This window comes from Oryzias latipes, chromosome 10 (genome assembly GCF_053564925.1).
Source record: "Oryzias latipes strain Hd-rR chromosome 10, Olatipes_Hd-rR_3.1".
Lineage (NCBI taxonomy): Eukaryota > Metazoa > Chordata > Actinopteri > Beloniformes > Adrianichthyidae > Oryzias > Oryzias latipes.
In genome coordinates, this window is record NC_136246.1 from 20,175,565 (window position 1) to 20,196,659 (window position 21,095).

A 21,095-nucleotide genomic window follows, 5' to 3' on the forward strand; every position below is an offset into this window, starting at 1 on the left:
GCTACAAGTCTTATTACTTTGTGTCCATTTCTTTGTTATATTTGTGTGCTAATTCATTGTATAGTCACTAGATCTTATAATAATAATAAAAATATAAAAATATATAAGCATGTTTTCATATAAAGGCCAAAAGATGGAAAACAATACATTGTATGCTCCTGGTTTGGTGTAGAGCTCCACAGTTACAGTTAGGTTAAAGACGCAAATAGGACAGGTTGTATAACTGAAATTTGATCATATAAACAAAATCTGAGTTATTTAGTTTCAATAATTCTAAAGTTATGTTGCTTTTTAACTATAGAGTAAATATTGCTATCAATTAATGAACTACAGCAACAGTAAAACATAAAAATTATAAATGTGGACTTTGATCTTAAATTATTTTTTACTTTTTTTCTGCCCTAAAAAGTGAATGTATTCACTGTATGCATACACATTAAGGTCAAATCCATTGCACACACTCACACACAAAAGTTTGATAAAGACAAACATACCTGCTGCCATGTTTTAAAAATAAATTAAAAAATGTGTCTGCTGCAAAGCATTTTAAAATATTTGGTATTACAAATTTAAAAATCGGTTTCCTTCTCACAGGTGGGCTTTTCTGTTCATTTGGAATTGCTAACTTTTTTTTCAACAAACTTTATGAAGAACTACGTAGAACACAATAGGTAATAGAAAACACTCACCATCCTGTACAACCTGCACATCAACAATCAAAAAAATATAACAAAAACAGGATTTTGGAACTCAAGTGTTCTTCTCAGAGGGATCCTCCACATCAGTGACTGAACTTTCTCAGTGAACGGGGTCGCTGCAATGGGATGCTTTATGTAAAGCACTTTAGGAAGCACAAGTTGGAAAAGTGCTATAAAAACAAAATTAGATTTTGAAAAACTTAGTCTAGGGGTTTGAATATAGAATATATTTTATAAAATGTGCAGTTCCTTTAAAAGGCGGAAATGCTCTTGTCTTGTTATTCTTCCTGTTTTGCATTTGTTTGAGTGTTTTGGAATATGATTTAATGTCTAGATGGAATACGTTACAACAAGGTTGTGAATTGGACCATTTACATTTGTGAATGTGGAATTTCTCGAAAAAAATAAACAACTGAATAATACAAATGTAAAAATAATGTAATTCAAAATAAAGCAACAGTAATTCGGGTATTTACATTCAATTATGTCATTATAGTTATTAACTCAGACCAAACTTTCTTTGTGTACGTAAAACAAATGAAAAATTGTTTCATAACTTGATTGGGGGGAAAAACACAAGACTCATCTGTGTTTAATTTAACTATTTTTAGCTTATTTTTAACTGGATAAATTTGATTGAACTTTTTTAATGTATTTCTTTATCATTAAAACAGTATTTATGAACAGCTTTTTCCCCAACTTAAATCACTCATGGTTGAATGCCAATATAACAAGAAATTAAATAACAAGAAGAAGTTTGATATTGGTTGAATCTTACAATCTTGTAATGTCCATATCTCCAATATTTTTTTTTTATAATTTCAGCATTACTATCTGTATATATTTCTATACATGTCTTAAAAACTGAAGAGAGCCTGCACATTCTTTTTGTGTCACTGGAGATCGTACTGGAGAGCTAAAAGTCTGAAGAAATTACTGAATATGACTCTGTGCTCTAACTCTGAAGTTCACTTCTGAAAGGAAGTTGCGACGCAAACACTTGCTTTGCGTGATGACGTCAGCCTGACGTTTGGTCTCTGCTTGTTGTGGCTGCGCAGCCGATCCTCCGAGCAGCCGCTGGAGTTAGCAAGGAGCCGGGACGACGACTGTCAGCGGTGACAGTCTTGTCGGTCTTTCATCTAAACTTTTCCCGGTCGCAGAGGCAGCTGACAGACGGGGGGAGTGCTTTGTCGTGGTTTGTGGACGTATGGGAGCTCCCTCAGGAGCGGCGAAAGGGAGAAGGTAGGCTTCGCTGCAGCCAGGGTCTGCCGCCTCCTGCCGTCTTTTGGTCGGTCAGAGCTCTCAGTCTAGTCCCTCGGCCCCGACTACCGCAGTGCTGCCGAGAGAAAAGGACCGGTCGCGTGGGGCCTGCTAACTTCAGAGTGGGGTTCGGGCGTTTCAAATGAGGCTTCCGCGATGGTTTCTTGGTGTTTTAGCAGCAGTAACTCTGTGCTGCCACGGTGTGTCATACAGGGTGACTTCATACCTTCTACCGAGTCTGCGTGCATCAGACCGGCTGTCATTGTTGTACTCAGCAAATACCAGAGCTGCTGCTCTGAACCCCAACCCACCTGTAGTTTGAGGCGCACGTGCACAGGTGGGATCCTATATATATATATATATATATATATATAGATAGATATATAGATAGATAGATAGATAGATAGACATAACCCACTAAGTTGCAGATATTTTAATTAATGATGTAACAGAATAGGCTAAAAACAAAATTTCTATTAAAAAAAAGGAAAAACTCACATTTTCAATAGGAAATTTACTTGATTTAATTAAAGAATCCTTTTTTGCAGTTGGATTAAACTTAGACTTTCATTTTTCTATGTATTGCAGCTTTTTGAATGTAACCACCTTCAAGTTCATAGATAGCTAAATGTGGTTTAGTCATTTTCCAAACCTTTGCGATTTTCAACTCAGTAGATGAGAGCTTTATTGTCATTTGAAAACACTAAAGATTTACATGGCTGTTTTTTAAAAGACCCACTCCAATGAAAATCGTGTTTTCAGCATGTTTTTTTTAGCATTTTTCTCATGATAGAGGACATCTTTAAAGAATATTAAAATGGTGTTTCTGAGGATTTCAAATTGGTGTAAATCAGGAGCAGATGAAAAAATTGCCATTTGAAAAAAAATTTTAGTAGTTACATACAAACTAAAATCCTTAGGAACATAATAATTTCTGCATTTTCTTTAGACTAACACTGCTTATAGTCAGTTTTTAATGTCAGAATTGATCACATTTCCTCTCACATTTTTTCAGTTTATGTCACTCCTGATGTAAAAACATGTTCTAGCTAAAACATTGCTTTTATTGAGATAAATTCATGTTGACTAGAATAGAAATGGAATTGATCTAGTGTTTTGGCAGTGATGCCCAGCTCCACGGGTTCATCTGCCATCAAGTCAAAAATAATACAGGAAGCCTGTTACGTGCTCCATAGGGTGCTGTGTTGTAGGAGGATGAGTCTGTTTTTCTTGTAATCAGCTAGATAAATGTTCTGCTGTTGGCCTCTTTTCAAAACCGCTGTTTTTCATGGTTGTTGAAGCATCATTTGCCCCGCCGGGCAGCAGCAGCAGCGCCATGTTTTTGGTGTTTTTGAACCCCACTGCATGAAGATTAGACATTCATTCTTCAGGCTATGATGGTCTGATGTCATGGCCAGCCAAATCCCAGTGCGGTGGATTCATGTACAGCAGAAAATGTGATTTGGAGGATGGAGACTGTTGTGTGAAGGGCACACACATCCTTCAGCTGCTTTCACAGCCCTGAAGCCCAACAGAAAGAAATGTTCTCGCTGTCCCACAATTACAATCAATGTGTCTTTCATTGTTGTCCTCTTTGACACTCGTTCTTTTTGATTAGCGTGAAAATAAAAAGTTCATTGTGTGTAAGATTTAAGCATTAGTAGACCTCTCGATGTTATGACGCATACCCCCCCCCTAAAAAAAAAGATTAGAGGTGTCAAACTTTAATTTTGAAATGTACTTAAAATGTCTCTTTACGCTTAAAGATCTATTCGAGGACAAACAATATATTAGCTCCGTTTTATTTGAATGGTTTAATATTTTCATTTTGCTTTTCAGAATAAAAAAATCAATCCAAACGTTTTAGCCTAAAATGTTCCTGTTTTCTGCTGATCCCTGCTCGTTTTTTCCATTTAAATATAAACTAAAAGTGATCTGTACCGTTAACTGAAGGAAAGCAACTCTGTCCTGTAAAATGTTGAGCACATCTTTCATGATGTTGGAGAGAAAACAGGATCTTGTACTCAAATCGAAGCAGGAAGAAAAATTCATGGCAATCTCCTTCCATTTGCTTTTCATTGTGTGTGTCTAAGAGCAGCTGGGTCAGGATGCTGTCATCACTGAGGGTGGGACATGTGATAGCTGGCTGGTGGTTGGTGCTGTGACTCATCCATCCTCCCAGGTTTTCAATTGACTCTTGTCTGCATTGGAAGTATTTTTATCTTTGTTTTCTGCCCAAAACGTTTTGAAAAGCTCTTTTCACCGGCCACTTAAATAGCTCCGTTTTCGTGTAGTTTCCCATTGGAGGGATGTAGCAGATAACCATGAGCAGAGGAAGGACGGGGGTGTTGCTTCCTCGCAAAATCAAGTAAAAGTCAAAAGAGAGGACAGGACATTGGTGAAGGTTATTTTAATGTAAAATATCTGAAATATTTTAATTTGTTTTTTAATACATTTTTAAAAATATTTCTCATCTTCTGTCTAAAAAAATCATTTTTTTCCCAGAATCCAATGCCAGCCAATGTCCTCAGCACATGTATTAATTACATGTAGTAGTTAAATGCAGTGAAAACAATGTCATGTGTCGCTGTCTGGAGAAATTAGAGCATTTCTTCCTCTGTTTGAATTTTTTTTTGTTTTATTCAACCCGGTTGATGAAGGGATAAAACATTGCAAAGAAAGTTTGTTTTATTTAGGAACTTAATGAAAGTTGTGGTTATTTCCTCAGGGAAGACATACAGATGCTTTGCTGCTGCAAATCTACGCAATTCATCCACCTACACACAAACACACAAAATTTCACAAAGAAGAATAATGCCCCCCCCCCCCGTGTCCAACTCCAGGAGTCTGCCATGTTTGTTATGAATTCTCAAACAAATACTGTGCTCTGCTAACGTCTGTGGACGAGTCTGAGTGCAGATCATCGTCCTATAAACACACTCAAACCTAACAAAGTGTGTTTATTGTGCACACAATAAGTTATTAACAGCTTGAGTGTTGAGTTCATGTTGCCGACGGTTACTGCAGCCTGATGAACGACACGGACAGAGTTGGTGTTAGCACAAACGTGTGCAGCTCCTCGACCTCATTTGGGGTTTTACCTGGTTTCCTTTGTGTCCTGCAGACACTGCTGCTGGTCCTGACCGCCGGGCAGAATGAGTGAGGCAGAGGGGCAGTTCTACAGTGTGCAGGTGGGAGACTCCACCTTCACTGTGCTCAAGCGCTACCAGCAGCTCCGTCCCATTGGCTCTGGGGCTCAAGGCATCGTCTGGTGAGAGGATCACCTGTGCGTTGCTGTATATTTTCAGTAGCGAAAGCTGTCACATCCGTGTTTATCTGGTCTCCTTTTAACACAGCTCTGCTCTGGATACAGTCTTTGGTATCCCCGTGGCCGTAAAGAAGCTCTGTCGACCCTTTCAGAATCAAACCCATGCCAAACGAGCCTACCGAGAGCTGGTGCTACTAAAATGTGTCAACCACAAAAATGTAAGTAATGTAAGCCCCGTGACCCCGAAAGGGAACAGAAGATGAATATGACGTCTCTCATTTGCCAGAGTAAAAACCTAATAAATATAAACATTTTACTAAGACGATTTATTTATGAATGCGCTTTGATCTGATGATGGAAATGTGGATGGTTTATAAAAAAAATATTAAAATACACTTTTTCCACATGAAAAATCATTCCATCCCAATGCATTGTGGTCTTTTTCACCAAACCAGTGAGGACCAATGCACACTGGTTTTTCTCAGACTTCTGGGAAATTTCCAGGGCACTGGATTTGGGAATTGTAGGTACGGACACCCCGACAAAATGGCAAAAGCCCAATATAGTGCACTAAGTAGTGAGGGAATTTTGACACAACCAATGTCGGCTTTCCTTAAAGAAAAAGGAGCTGGAAGACGAAGCCTGACTGCATTTCATTAGAAATATAAAAAGTTAAGCAGAGAAGAGAGGCGACTTTCTGCAATGCTAAAGAAGTTTCTCGCTTGGAGGGAAAGCATCCAGACGAAACCCTCTCACTGCTCCGTGCAGAATTGACAAGCCCTTCACCATGGAGAGGCTGGAGACGGGGGGACTTACAGAGTGAACTAATGGGCTGTCTTCCTGCTTTCAGATCATCCGTCTGATCAATGTTTTTACGCCTCAGAAGTCTCTGGAGGAGTTCCAGGATCTGTGAGTGGCAGAGCTGGCTTTTCCTTTTAGTTTCACCCGTGGTTGAGTTCCTTCATTGTTTACCTCCTAACTTTTTCTGCTACGGTTCAACTCTTTAAGTTTGTATCCTCTAATCCGTTGTAACTTTCTGTAACTGCATTTTGTCACCACACTTTTTGTCTTGTTTGCCTGTCCAGTCTTAACTCTCCGTCTCATCTGTAGGTATCTGGTGATGGAGCTGATGGATGCCAGCCTCTGCCAGGTGATCCACATGGACCTCGATCATGAGAGGATGTCTTACCTGCTCTACCAGATTCTCTGTGGCATCAGACACCTGCATTCGGCAGGTATCATTCACAGGGTAAGCATAGGAAATACATTTCTCATCTGCATAAATACATTTCTTTATATTTGTCCTCCATCATCAGAAAAATGCCAGAAGAATATGTTAAAAACTCCAAAAACACTGTTTTCATTGGAGTGGGTCTTTAAGGAAACACTGATCCTTCATCAATCAATGCTTCTTTGAAACCCTTTTCTAGATAAACTGTTGTCCAAATTTCAGTGAGAGTCTATAGTTTTTCCACTAATGTCCTAATTTGAACATTTTTAACTTTTGATTGAAAATGATTCAAACAGTGATTCTGGACGTTTACCATCATCAACATAAAAGTCTTCCAGCCGTCTCGTGTCTCATGTCTAACTGCAGGGATTTTTCTGTAGACTGATAGTTTCTGTGCCCTCAGGACCTGAAGCCCAGCAACATTGTGGTGAAGTCCGACTGCACCCTGAAGATCTTGGACTTTGGGCTGGCAAGGACAGCCTGCACTAACTTCATGATGACGCCTTATGTGGTGACCAGATACTACCGCGCCCCAGAGGTCATTCTGGGCATGAAGTATAAGGAGAATGGTGAGGAAAGTCCCACTGTAACAAAAGTCTATCATAACGTGACACAGAAAAGGGACTTTTTTTTTCATTTGAAAGAGTAAAAGTATGCTGAGATTGATCATTTATACAGATATTACAGAACACATAAATTAGCATCCCAGTTAAGTGTGAAAAACAGCAACACAAACATTGTGCTATCACCTCAAAGTTATTCTAAGTTACCTGAAGTGTCCAGAAATACCAGTTCCTTAAAGCTGCTGTTGGTAGATCTTTGTTTAAGTAAAGCTGTGTGTCAAGCTAGGTACAAATCAAAAAGGTACTAAACGTGTATATTTTTATTTTTTTAACTTGTCCTGTCCAACAGCTGGACAGACAGATGAGAGCTGAAGGCCTCTTGTGTTGGACATATTTTACTTTAAGAACAGGGGTTATGAATCTTCAGACAAACCAGAGGTATGTCTGAATAAACCCCTTTTGTAATCAAGGCCAAACTTTATTCATTTTAATCATATTTGAAAATCTTTTGTGTTGGACCGGACGGAAAAGGAAAGGAGGGAAGAAGAGAGAGGGATGTTAGAGAGGGCGGGGTAGGAGGGGGGGTGGGAGGGTGATTATAGAAAGGGGGGGGGGGGGTAAAACCATGAAGCAGCATAAAGCAACAAGTTTCTGGATGGTTATAATTAGGGCTGCACGATATGAGGAAAACTCGCGATATGCGATATTGGTGATTAATATTGCGATAACGATATAATTTGCGGTATATAAACAAATAGCAAAACAACCAAAAACATAATTTCCATTTCACTGCAACAGTTTAAAAATTCTACTCTTAATGACCCTTGTCAAGGAGGCAAACATTAAACATAAAAGGGCTCATCTGATTGATCAACAACGTAAACGGGTCCTTTTGATTGGTTGAATGCATAAAAGAATTTATTTCATTTGTTCATATATTTCAAGCTGCCATGAGTTTGTTTTAGCACATTTAAGGTAACCATTTATTGCGATTTTCGCCGTCTTTTGCGGTATGCATATTGCACAGCTTGATGTCGCGATAACGATTAATTTGCGGTATATTGTGCAGGCCTATTTATAATCATTACGGTGAGGTTCAGATGTATTACAGATACAGGTCTATAAATGCGGGGTCTGTCCACACACACACTCAAATGTTGTAAACATACCTGTTGGCTCCAAAAAATGTTCACATGTCAACATGCACACAATACAGAAATACAGATAGTGTTCACACACGCATACCTATGCCTTCAAACCAACTAGTGTGAAACATTTCATTCAATCATGCAAACTATTAGAGCAAAGGTGAGCTAACACCTGTGTTTATGTTCTTCTAAAGTGGATGATGGAATGTAAAAAGGAGGAGGGAGAGTGCCCAGCCATCCCCACACCAAGACCCCCGCAGCAGCAGGAGCTAGGACCCCCCCAACACCCACACAGTAGCGATCACAAACGTGCCTTTTTGAGTGTGCATTGAGCCCATGGCATTCACACTGAACTAGCAGGGAGGGGCCTCTTCCCTTTCTACCGTTTACTGTCGCATGAGGACCCCCTATAGTTGGAAGAGGCTCGGTGCAAAATGTAGAAGTGGTGCTCCTGAATTTTGCTCCAGGCTTTTTCTTTCACACCTCTGTTCTGAGAGATAAAATACTTGGTGTCTTTGCCAGACACAAGCCACAATTATTCGTTTCTCCTCCATGATCATTTTCAAATGGTTGGAATTTCCATGAATTGAAGGGAACGCTATCCGAAAAGCCGAAAACGGACTTAAAAACTTGCGTAGCTAGATGTGAACGCGAGAGTTTGGAACTGGAAGCCTGAAATGCACGCACACAGGGGAGCATAAACTCTCCGTTGAAAGTTGCTGCCTGAACATGTCTTGCCGTTGTGAACGTAGCTTCAGAGTTCAGAAAATGCGACTTCCCTAACATCCCCTTTGTTTAAGTCCGTTTTTAAAAAGTGTTAGCATTGCATGTTTTTCAAAGCACATTTCCTGTAGGATTTGAAAACGCTTTGACTTGAGTGTAAAAGGAACAGTGGGAGAAATGATTCTCGACTGCTGCCTCTCACTCAGCTGACGTGGCTCTGCAGCAGTGTTGCTAAAAAAAAAGTCTATGAATGACTTTTCTTATTGTCTTCTTTCCAACTATTTTAGATACAGTAATAAAATGGTTCTGGTGCGGGCGTTGGGCCACTCACAGATGCTGCAGGGTTTTTGTTTTTTTTCTTTTCCGTGCTGCATTTCTGGGTTCGCTCAGAGCCAGAGCTTAACATAGAAGCGGCTACTTTCTATTTCAAAACACTGGCGCGGGGCCAAAAGCAAGCAACTGCACCAAGCAACTCTTATGTGGACCAGAGCAAGCAGGAAAGAAATCCAACTTGCAAGTTCGACAAGTCTGTGCTTCTGTGCCGTTTTTAAATCTACCGTTCTTTCCTTCTAATGACTGCTCCTGCTTTCCTCTTCCCTCCACTCCTTCAGTGGCTTCCTGCTGACCTGATTCTGTGGCTGTCTTGACAGGTTATTATTTAAAGCTCCTAAAGGACTGTGAGGTGATGCAGCCTGGAGATGCTTCAGAAGCACAACACTTTGTTCACAATGATGGATTCTTTAGTGGCAACCCCAAGATTAGCTCTTCTTTTTATGGAGCCAGAAGGAGCAGATCCTTCCTTAGGCTTTAAAAACCCCTTACCTACATTGTATCCAGTACTGTCCGCAGAGAGAAAAACACAACCCACATGTTTTCTCTTTTATTCATAAACTGATTCTAAAAGTAGTTTTATTTTGGAAGAGTAGTGTTATTTGGGAACTGATTCTTCCCACCACATCCAACTCTTTCTTCACGCATGTCAAGTTTCTCAGTGGCGTGTCCAAAATACATTTGTTTCTTTCTCAAAGCAGCTGTGAGACCTGCCGCTGTGAGCCTTCAGCTTCCAAATCAAAGAAAGCTGCTTTTAACAGACAAACCAGGCGTCTTTACTCCACATATGGATTTATTGTGACAGTTGTTCCCACACACCATCATCATAATAATGCATCATATTCAGGAGCCAGCTGTCTAATGTTACAAGGATGCTGCTAATAAAGTTGCTCAAATGGTAAATTCACATTTAGGATTATATTTAAAAAATACCAGTTTTAGTGACTTCCATCGCACCTTAAAAGTCGGAAAAGTCAATTTTGTAGCGTTCACTTTGACAGTAGTGGGTTAACGGAAAGTCTGTATCGCATTTGAATGGTTCTTACATGATGTCAGGTGTACGAATAAAGTTTCAAGTAGCTACAGACATTTAAACTTTATCCCGGAGAGTTAAGGGAAACTTAAAATCGAACATCCACCGCATTCTCGTACGGCCTGTACTGTCTGACATTAAACCGGTCCGCGGCCTGAAAACAGTTGGAGGACCACGGTGCCAGAAGATGCTGCTGATGAAAGCGTCACGCACATGAACGTTCGTCAGCCTCCACTTCACATTTCACAGCACACACAGTCAGGACTCTACTAGGAGGTTTGGAGTTCACTTTGATTTAATATCTGCCTGGTTTTGTTTGTGTTCTCTGTTCCCAGTGGACATCTGGTCAGTAGGATGCATCATGGGAGAGATGGTAAAGGGCAGCGTCATCTTCCAGGGCACAGATCGTATCCTTCGCCTCTCTCATCAGCTCTGTTTTTCTTTTCTTTTTTTAAACCATCCTAAAATCTGTGCATTTTATTCATTACATGTCCAAACACACAACTTTTTTTTCTCTTACCTTTATTAGTTATTCCTACGTTACAACCGATTTGCCCACCTTTCACTCCATTCTTCACGCTCAGATTAGGAAGAGATTAACAGCACAGGTGGGATTAAAGGTGGATTTGCTCTTCATTCATGGAGGTAATTGCCTCCTTCGTTTGTAGACCATCTATGAAGGTGGGAAGGAGGGGGGGGGGGGGGGGTCCTATATTTAGCTCTGCTAAAATGGCTTAGCTCATTGCCAGGACACTGCATTGATTCTGACTCCTGCTGGTTCCTCGATAAAGTGGGCTTTTAGTTTTGCACATGTTCTTCCTTTTTTATTCGACACACAAAATTTGTGTTGTTTTTTTGTGGATTTTGCAGCATTTTCACGACTTTTTATTGAATTGAATATGTGGATTATCCTTCCTGTGTCTTTTGGTGTATCACTAAACACATGGGATGATGTCATCATGCTTAGTCTATACTATGATGAGGAATACATTTTGTAAACATTTAAAATTTTACTCTTAAATGCTTAAAGCAACTTCCCTTGTTTATAGTCAGAAAAAGCTGATTGAAATATTTCTTTTTTCTGATTTGGCTATGAGTTTTTGTTCTTGAAATCTTTCTGGTGTTTTCCTTAATTGGAGTGCTGTCAGACATCGATCAGTGGAATAAAGTGATTGAGATCCTGGGAACTCCCAGTCTGGAGTTTATGAACCGACTGATGGAGACGGTGAGGAACTACGTGATGAACAAGCCTCAGTACCCGGGCGTCAGCTTCGGCGAGCTGTTCCCAGACTGGGCTTTTCCTTCTGAGTCGGAGCATGACAAAGTGAAGAGTAAGAACCCCACTGCACTTCACCACTGCAGAACCTCACATTTCCATGGAAACGGCAAGAAATCACTGTTCATTTGGTGTCCAAAGAGCAAATACAAAATCAGTGCTCAGGTTTGAGCCTTTAATAAATTGTTTATTAGCATTCGATAATCAGATTTTTTTATTTTTCTGTAAAAGTCTGTTAAATTATTAAAAAAAAAAAGATTTTTAAACGATGGAAAAGCATTAACTGCTATTTATCAGGTACTATTCTGTTTTTTCAATTGTCACTTTCATCAGTGGGTTATAGAAGACACCAGCACCACTTCCTGAGGGGACACAAGGATCAGAAATCTCTATAACACTTGTGCCCAGCATGGAGCTAAAGTACACACTATGTAGTATTTTCCCTTAAGATGTGTAATATTTGAATTCCAAGCCATTTTACTTACTAATTGTGAGTGTGTAAAAAAAATACCAGTCTCTTTTTTGGGTTTTTCTAATCCTTCTTTTAAACGATGATTGATTTGTAATAATTTGGAATTTAAGGAGAAAAAACCTTTTTAAAATCTTTGACGTTTTAATTTATCCAGTTTTCTACTTCAATTTTTGTCACCGATTATTCCAAAAAGATGAATTGATGTATGATACAGTTTTTGGACATTTTGTACAAGGAAAACTTCATATTGCCTTAGTTTAACGCCGTCCACAAATACATGTTTTGTTGTTGAGAAGTCAAAGTAGTTAATTAAAATGTTCAATAGTTTTTTCTTGAGGACAAGACACTGCATTAGTGTTTTCTTTCATGCTAATTTAAAACAATTCTTGCTTTGGCTATAGATGGATAAATAATTTATCATTTTGTACACTAGACAACAATCATTTGTCTTAACCTTGTTAAAAAGTTTTATTTCTTGCTCTGCAGGAAAAAGTCATTCTACAATGCTCTAAAATGAAATGATGTCATTCACTCGTTTCCATAGTAACCCTTCTCCTTCCGCTTGTTGCCAAAACAGCCGCTCAAGCTCGGGACTTGCTGTCCAAAATGCTGGTCATCGATCCCGAGTGCCGCATCTCAGTAGAAGACGCTCTCAATCACCCCTACATTCACATGTGGTACGACCCGTCAGAGGCAGACGCGGTGAGGAGGCGGGTTCAGCTGCCGCTTTTCCTTTCCTAAATACATGAAAGAAATTGATGACATGTCTGTGATTAATCTGCTTCCTTTGGTTTCACAGCCGCCTCCCCAGATTTCAGATAAGCAGCTTGAAGAAAGAGAGCACACCATTGAGCAATGGAAAGGTGAGATATACTGCCCCCAAGGGGCAACAGGCAGCACTGCACCTTCACCTCTTTTCATTTTTTTTTTAAACAGCTTTAAACTAAACACATTGTTTTTACTTGAAAATTGTTGAAAATTTAGTGGAAAAAATTGTAAATTTGAAAATATTTATTTTAAATTTCAAGAAATACGGAAAACTTGAAACAAATTGTACATCTGAAGCTGTTGCCAAATGAAAAAATGCTGCAGCTATAACAGGTTTAGGTTTCTGTTTTATTATTTAGGTTTATTCATTCAAACTTTTGGTGTTTTTTCAAATGTATTTATTTTTTCAAATTCATTTCCTTTTTTTGAATTTTCAGGTTCACAATGTGGACTTTAAGTATAAAACTGTTTTTAAATGTTCTTTTTTTTTTTTTCTAATTTACATTCTGGTTTTTCGTCCCAATTTGACCCTATGCCCCAGCCTTTCTCCAAGTGTCATGTTTTGTTTCTCCACAGAACTTATTTATGAAGAAGTGATCGACTGGGAAGAGAGGAACAAGAACGGTTTGATGAAAGAAGACTGCTCAGGTACACGAGTTTACCAAGCTAGACCAGCCTGCAGTGAATGTGCTGTTCAAGTCCCACTCCAAGAATCTTTAAATCTAGTGGTCTTTTAATTATGATAATGTCGTTTTTAGGCAAAATCCCCAAAACTGTTGTTTTTTAGGACATAGTTTCTGCAGAGTGGCAGGAGTTCTGGGCCTTCAACTCTTCTACAGACACTGAAATGCTCCACTCGACCCCTTAGTTATGTTTTTGCCTGAATTCATCTTTTCCCATTCAGATCCGGTGTCAGGCTCCGCCTCCCAGTCATCCTCGGCCAACGACATCTCGTCCATGTCCACGGAGCACACGTTGGCGTCAGACACAGACAGCAGCAGCATCGACACGCTGACTGGACCACTGGAGGAGAGTCAATGAACGCAGCCTGCTGCCTCTCATGTCCATCTGTCTGCCCACCTTAGTCTGGTCTCCTTTACAAAATCCAAAAGTCTTGTCAACCCTCGCCTGTCATTTTGCCTTCAGTCCCACAACCATAACGTCCTTTTTAGTCTTTACTTTTACATTTTTATCCCATTTCTAACCGATGTTTTTTTTCCCCCCTCTTCCTTGCAAAATCATGGTTTTTCTCCTTGTGTGATCCATTCACTTCTATTTATTTTGATGACAGCAGAAGTCATGTGGAGGGAGGGAGCATGATTTGATTTATAATACTTGACTGATTTGTTTTAATTTTTTAAATAAATATTAAAGTAAGCCGTTACGTCATCAAAGTAAAGCGCAGTAGACCTAAGTTCCAGCTTCTCTCGTGCATGAAAGCCAAACAGAACAGAGGCGTGTCGTCGATCGGACATCCTGCTGCCGATTTCTACTTTGAATGAATCTCGCACACGCTCAGACTCTCTGCACTCTGACGTAAGATCAGTTGCATGAGTGATGTGAATTTTCTCTTCTTACTGCTGGAAAGACGCTGCGGTTGCAGTGATGGCGTCATGTTTCCTTACAGTGTTACATTTGTGAAGTCGTCCTAGTTTGAATCGAACAAATCAAAAGTGTGCCTGTTCTGTTGAGACGTTCAACATTACTGTAGAAAACACGAAACACAATCATCTGATGACTTACATGCAAACTTTGATGCTGTTGATCACAATCAGATCCCTATGCCTAAAAGAGGCATAATGATAAATAATGTATTTTTTGTTGTTCTTGCAAAGTGTTGCACATAAACCACACAGAAGTCCTAATGTGGGAACTTAAGTTTCCACACGGGCGGATTTTTCTCCAAACCATTCCATTAATGCTGGAAAACAGACAAACAATCATCCTGTAGAAGACTCGTCAGACTACATGAATCACGTTGCATGAAGGCGTCAGGCCAAGGCGGTGCTTGTTCTTAAGACTTCAGCTCTCCTCTCTGCTACTGTAATTAGAAGCTCTTGATTTTGAGGAATGCACTTTTTCTTTTTGTTGCCTTGTACATCTAAAGAAGTGATATCGACATGACCTGCTCACTCTTCTTGTAGTTCTCTGTTTTATGAAAAGAAAAAGTCAGCGGGGAAAGTTTACCGGTCCACCAAAAGCCCTGAAGGTGCGTTTCCATGACGATGGAGGTGGCAGAGCCCAGAACCAGCATGTAGGTCTCACATGCTGAGGATGAACTTGAGCTGCTGGTCGGACAGAGCTATGGACGTGGAAATAAAGATACTATGGAGGACTTTCTGTACACAACCAGGACTTTATTCTTTCTGTCATGCCTTAATGACCTACGGTGGGCAGAAACTGATGTAAAACGTAGACAGATGTGGACTGAGCTCTGGAGACCAGGGATGTCCCGTGTGATATGTCTTGACCACCACGTTATAACTCGGCCAACATCTTTTATCCATCAAAGCTAATAAAGTGGATATCAGTGATTCTCGTTTCCTGTGCTTCTCAGAACATTCTTCTGAGCATACCTCAGAAAATAAAAGTTCTACTCCCAGACATTCGACTGCTCAAAAGCTCTTGACAATGTATTCCGTTTTCTTTGCCTCATTGTTGAGCTCGCCAAAGGTGTCGAAGAACTGCTCCATCTCCCTCTGCAGCGTGGCGTTGCGAAGCTCCGCAGCAGCCCGGGCCTTCTCCGACTCCTCGATCTTGGCCTGAACCACCTGGTACCATTGCCGCTGCTGTGAGAGGTTGGTTTTCAAATGGACCACTTCCAGTTGCAGCTCTTCGTTTCGCTGCTCCAGACTAAATAAAAAATGAAGGAGGAAAGTCATATCTTGGAAAGAACAGGCAGTATACAGTATAAGTATTTGATCCATTACTGATTTTGTAGGTTTGCCCAGTAAAATGAAATTGACAGTCTGTCATTACAGTACCGGTAGGTTTAATTGATCAGTGAGAGATAAAATATCAGGAGATTGACTTTAAATAATTTATTTAAAGTTATCCATGACCTTTTACAGCCATTTTTTGTTTGCCTTGACTGTTTGTTTTGGGTCATCATCCTGTTGGAAAATCCACCCACAACCCATTTTAAGCCTCCTGGCTTAAGGGGGGGGAAGGAGGTTCTTACTCTGGATTTGATGGTTTAATTTGATGGCTCCATCCATCCTCCCATCAATAGGGGGAAGTAGCCCTGTACAGAAAAACATATCCCCAAATTGATGTCTCACTGTTTTCATGATCATGGAAACCCAACCAGGTCAGATGGTGTTTGGAGCGCCAGACCTACAGGTGGATTGATGGTCACGTTGTGACAGTTGCACCGACAGTTGTCGCTTTAACCCCTCAGCTTCTTGCTGATGGTTTTGTAGTCCATTCTAGGTCTACAATTAAATCCACTGAAAGCTCTTAAGTCTATGCCATGTCGGAGAGTTTGGAGTCTGACTGACTGATTCTGTGGACAGGTGTCTTTTCTACAGGTGATTAGTTCAAACAGGTGTCTGCAATTCAGGCGACAGGTTGATTAGGTGAGTCTGACTGGTCTGTGTGAACCAGAGCTCTAACTGTTAACCAGGGGTTCAAATCCTTATTTCACCCAATGAAATGCGAACAAGTATATACAAATTCTTTCAAATCAATTTCTTTTTTATCTTTTTCTATCTTTCACTGTTCAAATGAACCTACCATCATGAGGACATACTATCTATTTCTTTTTAAGTGGGCAAACCTACAAAATCAGCAAGGGATCAAAAAACCAAGAGGCAGAGGCTTCTCAACATGATCAATCTCTCTCAAGCCTTCAACTATTTTAACCTGTTTGGTATCAAATGTTCATCTCAGAAAGTAGATGGACGCTGGGTTATTTTAGTTTTGGTCATTTAAAACTTATATATATATATATATATATATATATATATATATATATATAGTTTTTACTGTAGAAAAAGAAAAAAGCTTCACCAAATACATTAAAACGGATGTTTTCTTTGTAGATTTTAGCACACTTTCAGGAAGAAAGAACGTTTACACAAACCAATCTTTTGGATTTTTAAAATTCCCTATTTTTTATTGAATTGCAGTTAAAAATAGTAAACATTTAGAGCATTTTGAGTTTTTAATAGTGTCTTATGTCTGAAATATTGAGGATCGCAGAGCTACTGGCATCCAACAAAGAAATCAAACGGGTAAGAATTGAGTTTTCTGTTTTAGTTTTGGTCCTCTGAAGGACTGTTCAACAATTTTCTGTGTTTTTCCAAAAATGTTGGATTTATTTTTCTTTATCCACCATTAGCTTTGCAGCTAGTCCACTTTATTTTTTTCCGATCCTTCAGTATTTATGAAATAACTTAAAAATGTGGTGCCCTTTAACATTTTCAGCTCCTTCAGCAAGCCTCTTCCCAGGATTCAGCTCTGCATGATTGTAGGGAGGGAAGAAATTTGCTTTCAAAATAAAATCAGCTGAACTTTTTTCTCCTTTAAAGTTCATCTAACCTTTACTGTTTATGTTCAGCTAAATAAGTCGTCATTTCCCTCTTATTCCCTCTTTCATGACAACTGGCACCAAAGTGTGATGTTGCACTGAGACGAGCTCTATCTATATCAGTAATAAATGAGGAATGTGTTGTGTCTAGGTCAGCAGCATGGCCCCTTAAATTAGCTCTCTTTCCAGTGTGGTGAGCTGTTTTCTATATGTCAGCCATGTGCTTGTTTTCCACCTCCAGCTGTTTGCTCAGAAAAAAAAAATCTGTGCATAAAATCTAGAAAAACATTTTTTTTCTGTTTAGATTGTTTATGTTAATTTCCACTGTAGATTTCAGTGATTGTCTTTCTGTGGGAAACCCAAAGGGATTTCTTTCACTGGCGGTCCTCTGTGAGCTAAACCGGATGAGGGGTGAGGCTTTGGGTCAGCGCTTACTGGATGTGGGAACATCATGTATGTGAAAATGCCGCACAAGCTGCAACATTTTTGAACTTAACGTTACATCAAAGGAAATGTTGTGTGAGATTCATTTTTCTGTTTAATTCAAGGCAAATTTGGAATTACCTGAGGATTTGCGCCTCATAATCCTCCTGCTGTCTCAGTATTTGCTGCTGGAGGCTGGTGAGGAGGCTCCGGAGTGCACTCGCCGAGGGGTCAGCCAGTGGGGGAGGAGGGGGCTCCTTTGGAGACAAAGATGGCAGCCTGTGGTGCTGGTCTGCAGCAGGTGGCCACTTGACCTGGAGCTTAGTTTGGAGTAGTTTAGGGGAGTTTTCAAGGTCCAGTTTGGAATCCTGCTGCGCTGACATACAAGACCCAGAGTCCAACTCAGGATCCTGTTGTTGCTCCCCTTTCCCTGGATTCTGGATGAGATCGCAAGACCACTTGTTCTTGTCTTCCTTCTCAGCCTCTGCCTGCATCAGTTCCTGCATCTCCTCTGGAGCCCACGCTTGGTACATGTGCTCCTGCCAGTCCTGCACGCTTGTTTCCACGTCAAAGAGCGGCCGATGGCTGCCAGTCGTGTCAGCATCCAGAAGATTGTCGTATAGAGACAAAGCACTCCGATGTTCCTCGCTTAATGATGGACAGGGGCTTTGCTTCAGGAAAACGCCGTCCTTTGCCCCCCAGCCACGTCCCTGTTCTTTTGGTTTTTCCCTGCCTCCTCTTGGCTCCTCTTTCCAGGCCGGACGTCCCAGACCTCTTCTGCAGCTGGAGGAGCAGCTTTCTGGCAAGGCGCCAGCCTCTCCTCCGCAAACCAGCAGATGAACCCCAGCCAAAGCCGGGACCACACCAGGTGGGGGGCTGCCAGTGCCTTGAAACCTGCTCACACTAGCACACGAAATTCCACTCTGCATTCCCTTCTCTCTGGGTTTGACTCGCTGAGCAAAAGGCGGGCAGTTGTCGTACAGGGGGTCCATGGAGCAGGTGCTGGCCGTGGTGGGGGACTCTATAGGAAGGCAGCGCAGCTCCATCGTCCAAGCAGGCACATGGGGGCGCTGAGAGATGACCCTCTTGTATTTAGTCTTCTGTAACTTGGGATTAAAGTCTGGGGTTGTGGATTTGGAAGCGTGGTTTGGAGCCTCCTTTTAGCCAAACGTGACGTGTGGGGGGGTCGAGGGGGTGGGGGCTGCAGGAGCCCTTCTGTCTTCAAGCTTGCAGCCTGCTGTGCCTTTGACTGTACTGTTGCACAGGTTGTAGTGCGGTTGTAGCTGGGACCGTGTGTGTCTTTAAGCAGAACTGACATCAGCTGTTTCTTCAGCGGGCCGTCTGGGGGAGGGCCCAGGGTGTAACATGGTCCGGTTCATTCCTAAAGACAGTCATACATAACTGGAACCACAGAAATAGATTGTGGCCGTGGGCACAAAGTGTGAAACTCACAATGAATCTGCTGCAGACATCTGCTTCAGTCACAGCCACTTCTACAGAGGTTAGGTCACATTTACAGACTACAAAAACAGTTTCCACCACAACATTTTTCCTCAAAAAGTTATTTGGTCAGTATTTATTATGCCATTTTGTCAGCTAACAGAAAAAAAAAATCTGCGATTTCATTAAAAGGATAAATATGAACATGATCTCACAAGAAGTAGGATATTTTTAACCTGCAAAACTAGAAAAAGCCGCAAATGTTTACCTTGTTTACAACGGAGAAGTCGTCATTTCTAATTTTCATTTTTGTCTGACATATTTTATTTTCATATTTGAAGAAAACAATGTTGCACTCAGTGACACATCAAGAAGGAAAGGTTGTTCCATTATTCCACGACTTTCTTGGAGTCAGCCAGTCATCCTTGGATCAGAACGCTGAAGTAGGGATACTTATACTTTTTATCTTAAATTGATTTAACCTTTTGGCTGTCGTTTTCATTGTTTTTGCCCTTTTAATGCACAGCGCTTTGTTTGACTCATTTTAAGGCACCATATTAATTACGGTAATAAAACTCGGAAACATGGAAACATCTTAAAGCAGACATGTCCAAAGTCCAGCCAATGGGTCAAATGCGGTTCAAATTTCCATCAACCTGTAGGCTCCTTTCATAAAATTAATGTTAATGCTTTCTAAAAGCTGTTTGTACGATTTTCTTGATTGTGGTTGGCTGAATTACGTCATTGTAAACCAGTGGCTACATCGTTGTGGGATCCTTCAGTGTCACTTTCTAGCTCATTTCTAAAATGTTAACAGTTAATAAAAATAAAAGTTGAGAGGGAGGGACACCACTGGAAATCGACATTTCTTGTGAAATATGAAACGTGACACAAATGTCTGCCTAATATTGTGCCAAGAGACTGTAGCTGTTTTCAACATGTTGAATCTAAAGAGCCACTGGACAAAACATTAACTACAACAAGCAAACTAAGAGAGAATGGTGATAAAAATTGGCTGTAAATTTAGTTTAAAGAAAATTTAATGTTGAAAGCATGCCAACACATCACCAAATCTGGCCCTCTTTGCAGAAAAAGTAGTAAAACTCAGTGTGGAGCAATTTGAACCACAAGGTGGAACAGCTGATCACAGATGGATCAGTTTGGTTTTATCTTTTACATGGAATTTATATGTAATATCTCACTTTCTATGTACATCACCATAATCTGTGATTAGAAATAAGTGACTGAAGGAGACTTCAGAAATCACCCATATGTGTCATCAGTAGAAAAATGTTTTTGAAATATTTATTTTATGCTTAAACTACAATTGTTCTAATCATGGGAACATTTTGTTTCTGCACTCAAGCAACGACACAACGTGAATTCCCCAAGACAGAAAGAAAATTTTACATTAAAATAGTGAATGAAACAGAAGGCTCAATCTATGTCTTTGTTCGCCTTCACAGGCGGGTCCACTTCAATGTTTTCCCTTTGAAAAAGCTGAGCTTCCTCCCAGACCCTCGTCCTTCCTCCTCTCCACTTCTGTACGTCTGCTCAGCTGTTTTTAGCCAGGATCTAGAAGTCCATGGCAACAGTTTCCCACGTTGCAAAGATGCGCGGGCGCTTTATTTAGCAGCCATCTGAAGGGACGGTAACTGAGTGAAATCACAAAATACAACATTTCCATCAGAGAAGACAAATAACGCAAATTAGCAGGCACATCCTGAAGACTGAAACATGCTGCAGCAGTGAAACGGGTAGATGCAAAGAGGGAAGAAATTGGATTTTTGAAGAACAAGGACAGAAACATAAGCATTTCCGGTTGATCTGGTTGAACAACAAATGTGTGATCTGGAAGAAAAAAACAATTAGCGGAAGCCAAAACACACACACAGCAAAATAGAAGAACAACATCCATTACAGAAAAGAGA

The 21,095-nt window shown here is 40.4% G+C and overlaps 2 protein-coding genes and 1 long non-coding RNA gene across 3 annotated transcripts; 2 read left to right on the forward strand and 1 right to left on the reverse strand.

Annotated features, from left to right (window-relative positions):
- Positions 1 to 1,685: 1,685 nt before the first annotated feature.
- Positions 1,686 to 15,304, forward strand: mapk9 (mitogen-activated protein kinase 9). The gene is made up of 12 exons (XM_004073479.5): positions 1,686 to 1,940; positions 5,083 to 5,229; positions 5,315 to 5,444; positions 6,077 to 6,135; positions 6,337 to 6,475; positions 6,861 to 7,026; positions 10,590 to 10,661; positions 11,403 to 11,585; positions 12,580 to 12,704; positions 12,802 to 12,865; positions 13,347 to 13,418; positions 13,675 to 15,304. Exons 2-12 carry the CDS (start codon positions 5,114 to 5,116, stop codon positions 13,809 to 13,811), a joined length of 1,263 nt encoding a protein of 420 aa, XP_004073527.1. The 5' UTR covers positions 1,686 to 1,940; positions 5,083 to 5,113; the 3' UTR covers positions 13,812 to 15,304.
- On the reverse strand, positions 15,107 to 19,024 carry LOC101161317 (uncharacterized). The gene is made up of 2 exons (XM_004073318.5): positions 17,866 to 19,024; positions 15,107 to 15,623 (listed from the first exon to the last, which is right to left on the reverse strand). The coding sequence occupies exons 1-2, from the start codon at positions 18,768 to 18,770 to the stop codon at positions 15,386 to 15,388; spliced, it is 1,143 nt and encodes a 380-aa protein (XP_004073366.1). The 5' UTR covers positions 18,771 to 19,024; the 3' UTR covers positions 15,107 to 15,385.
- Positions 16,437 to 20,575, forward strand: LOC110015758 (uncharacterized). The gene is made up of 3 exons (XR_002291005.3): positions 16,437 to 17,005; positions 17,632 to 17,754; positions 17,850 to 20,575. It is a non-coding gene; the product is annotated as an uncharacterized LOC110015758 (long non-coding RNA).
- The last annotated feature ends 520 nt before the right edge of the window (positions 20,576 to 21,095 follow it).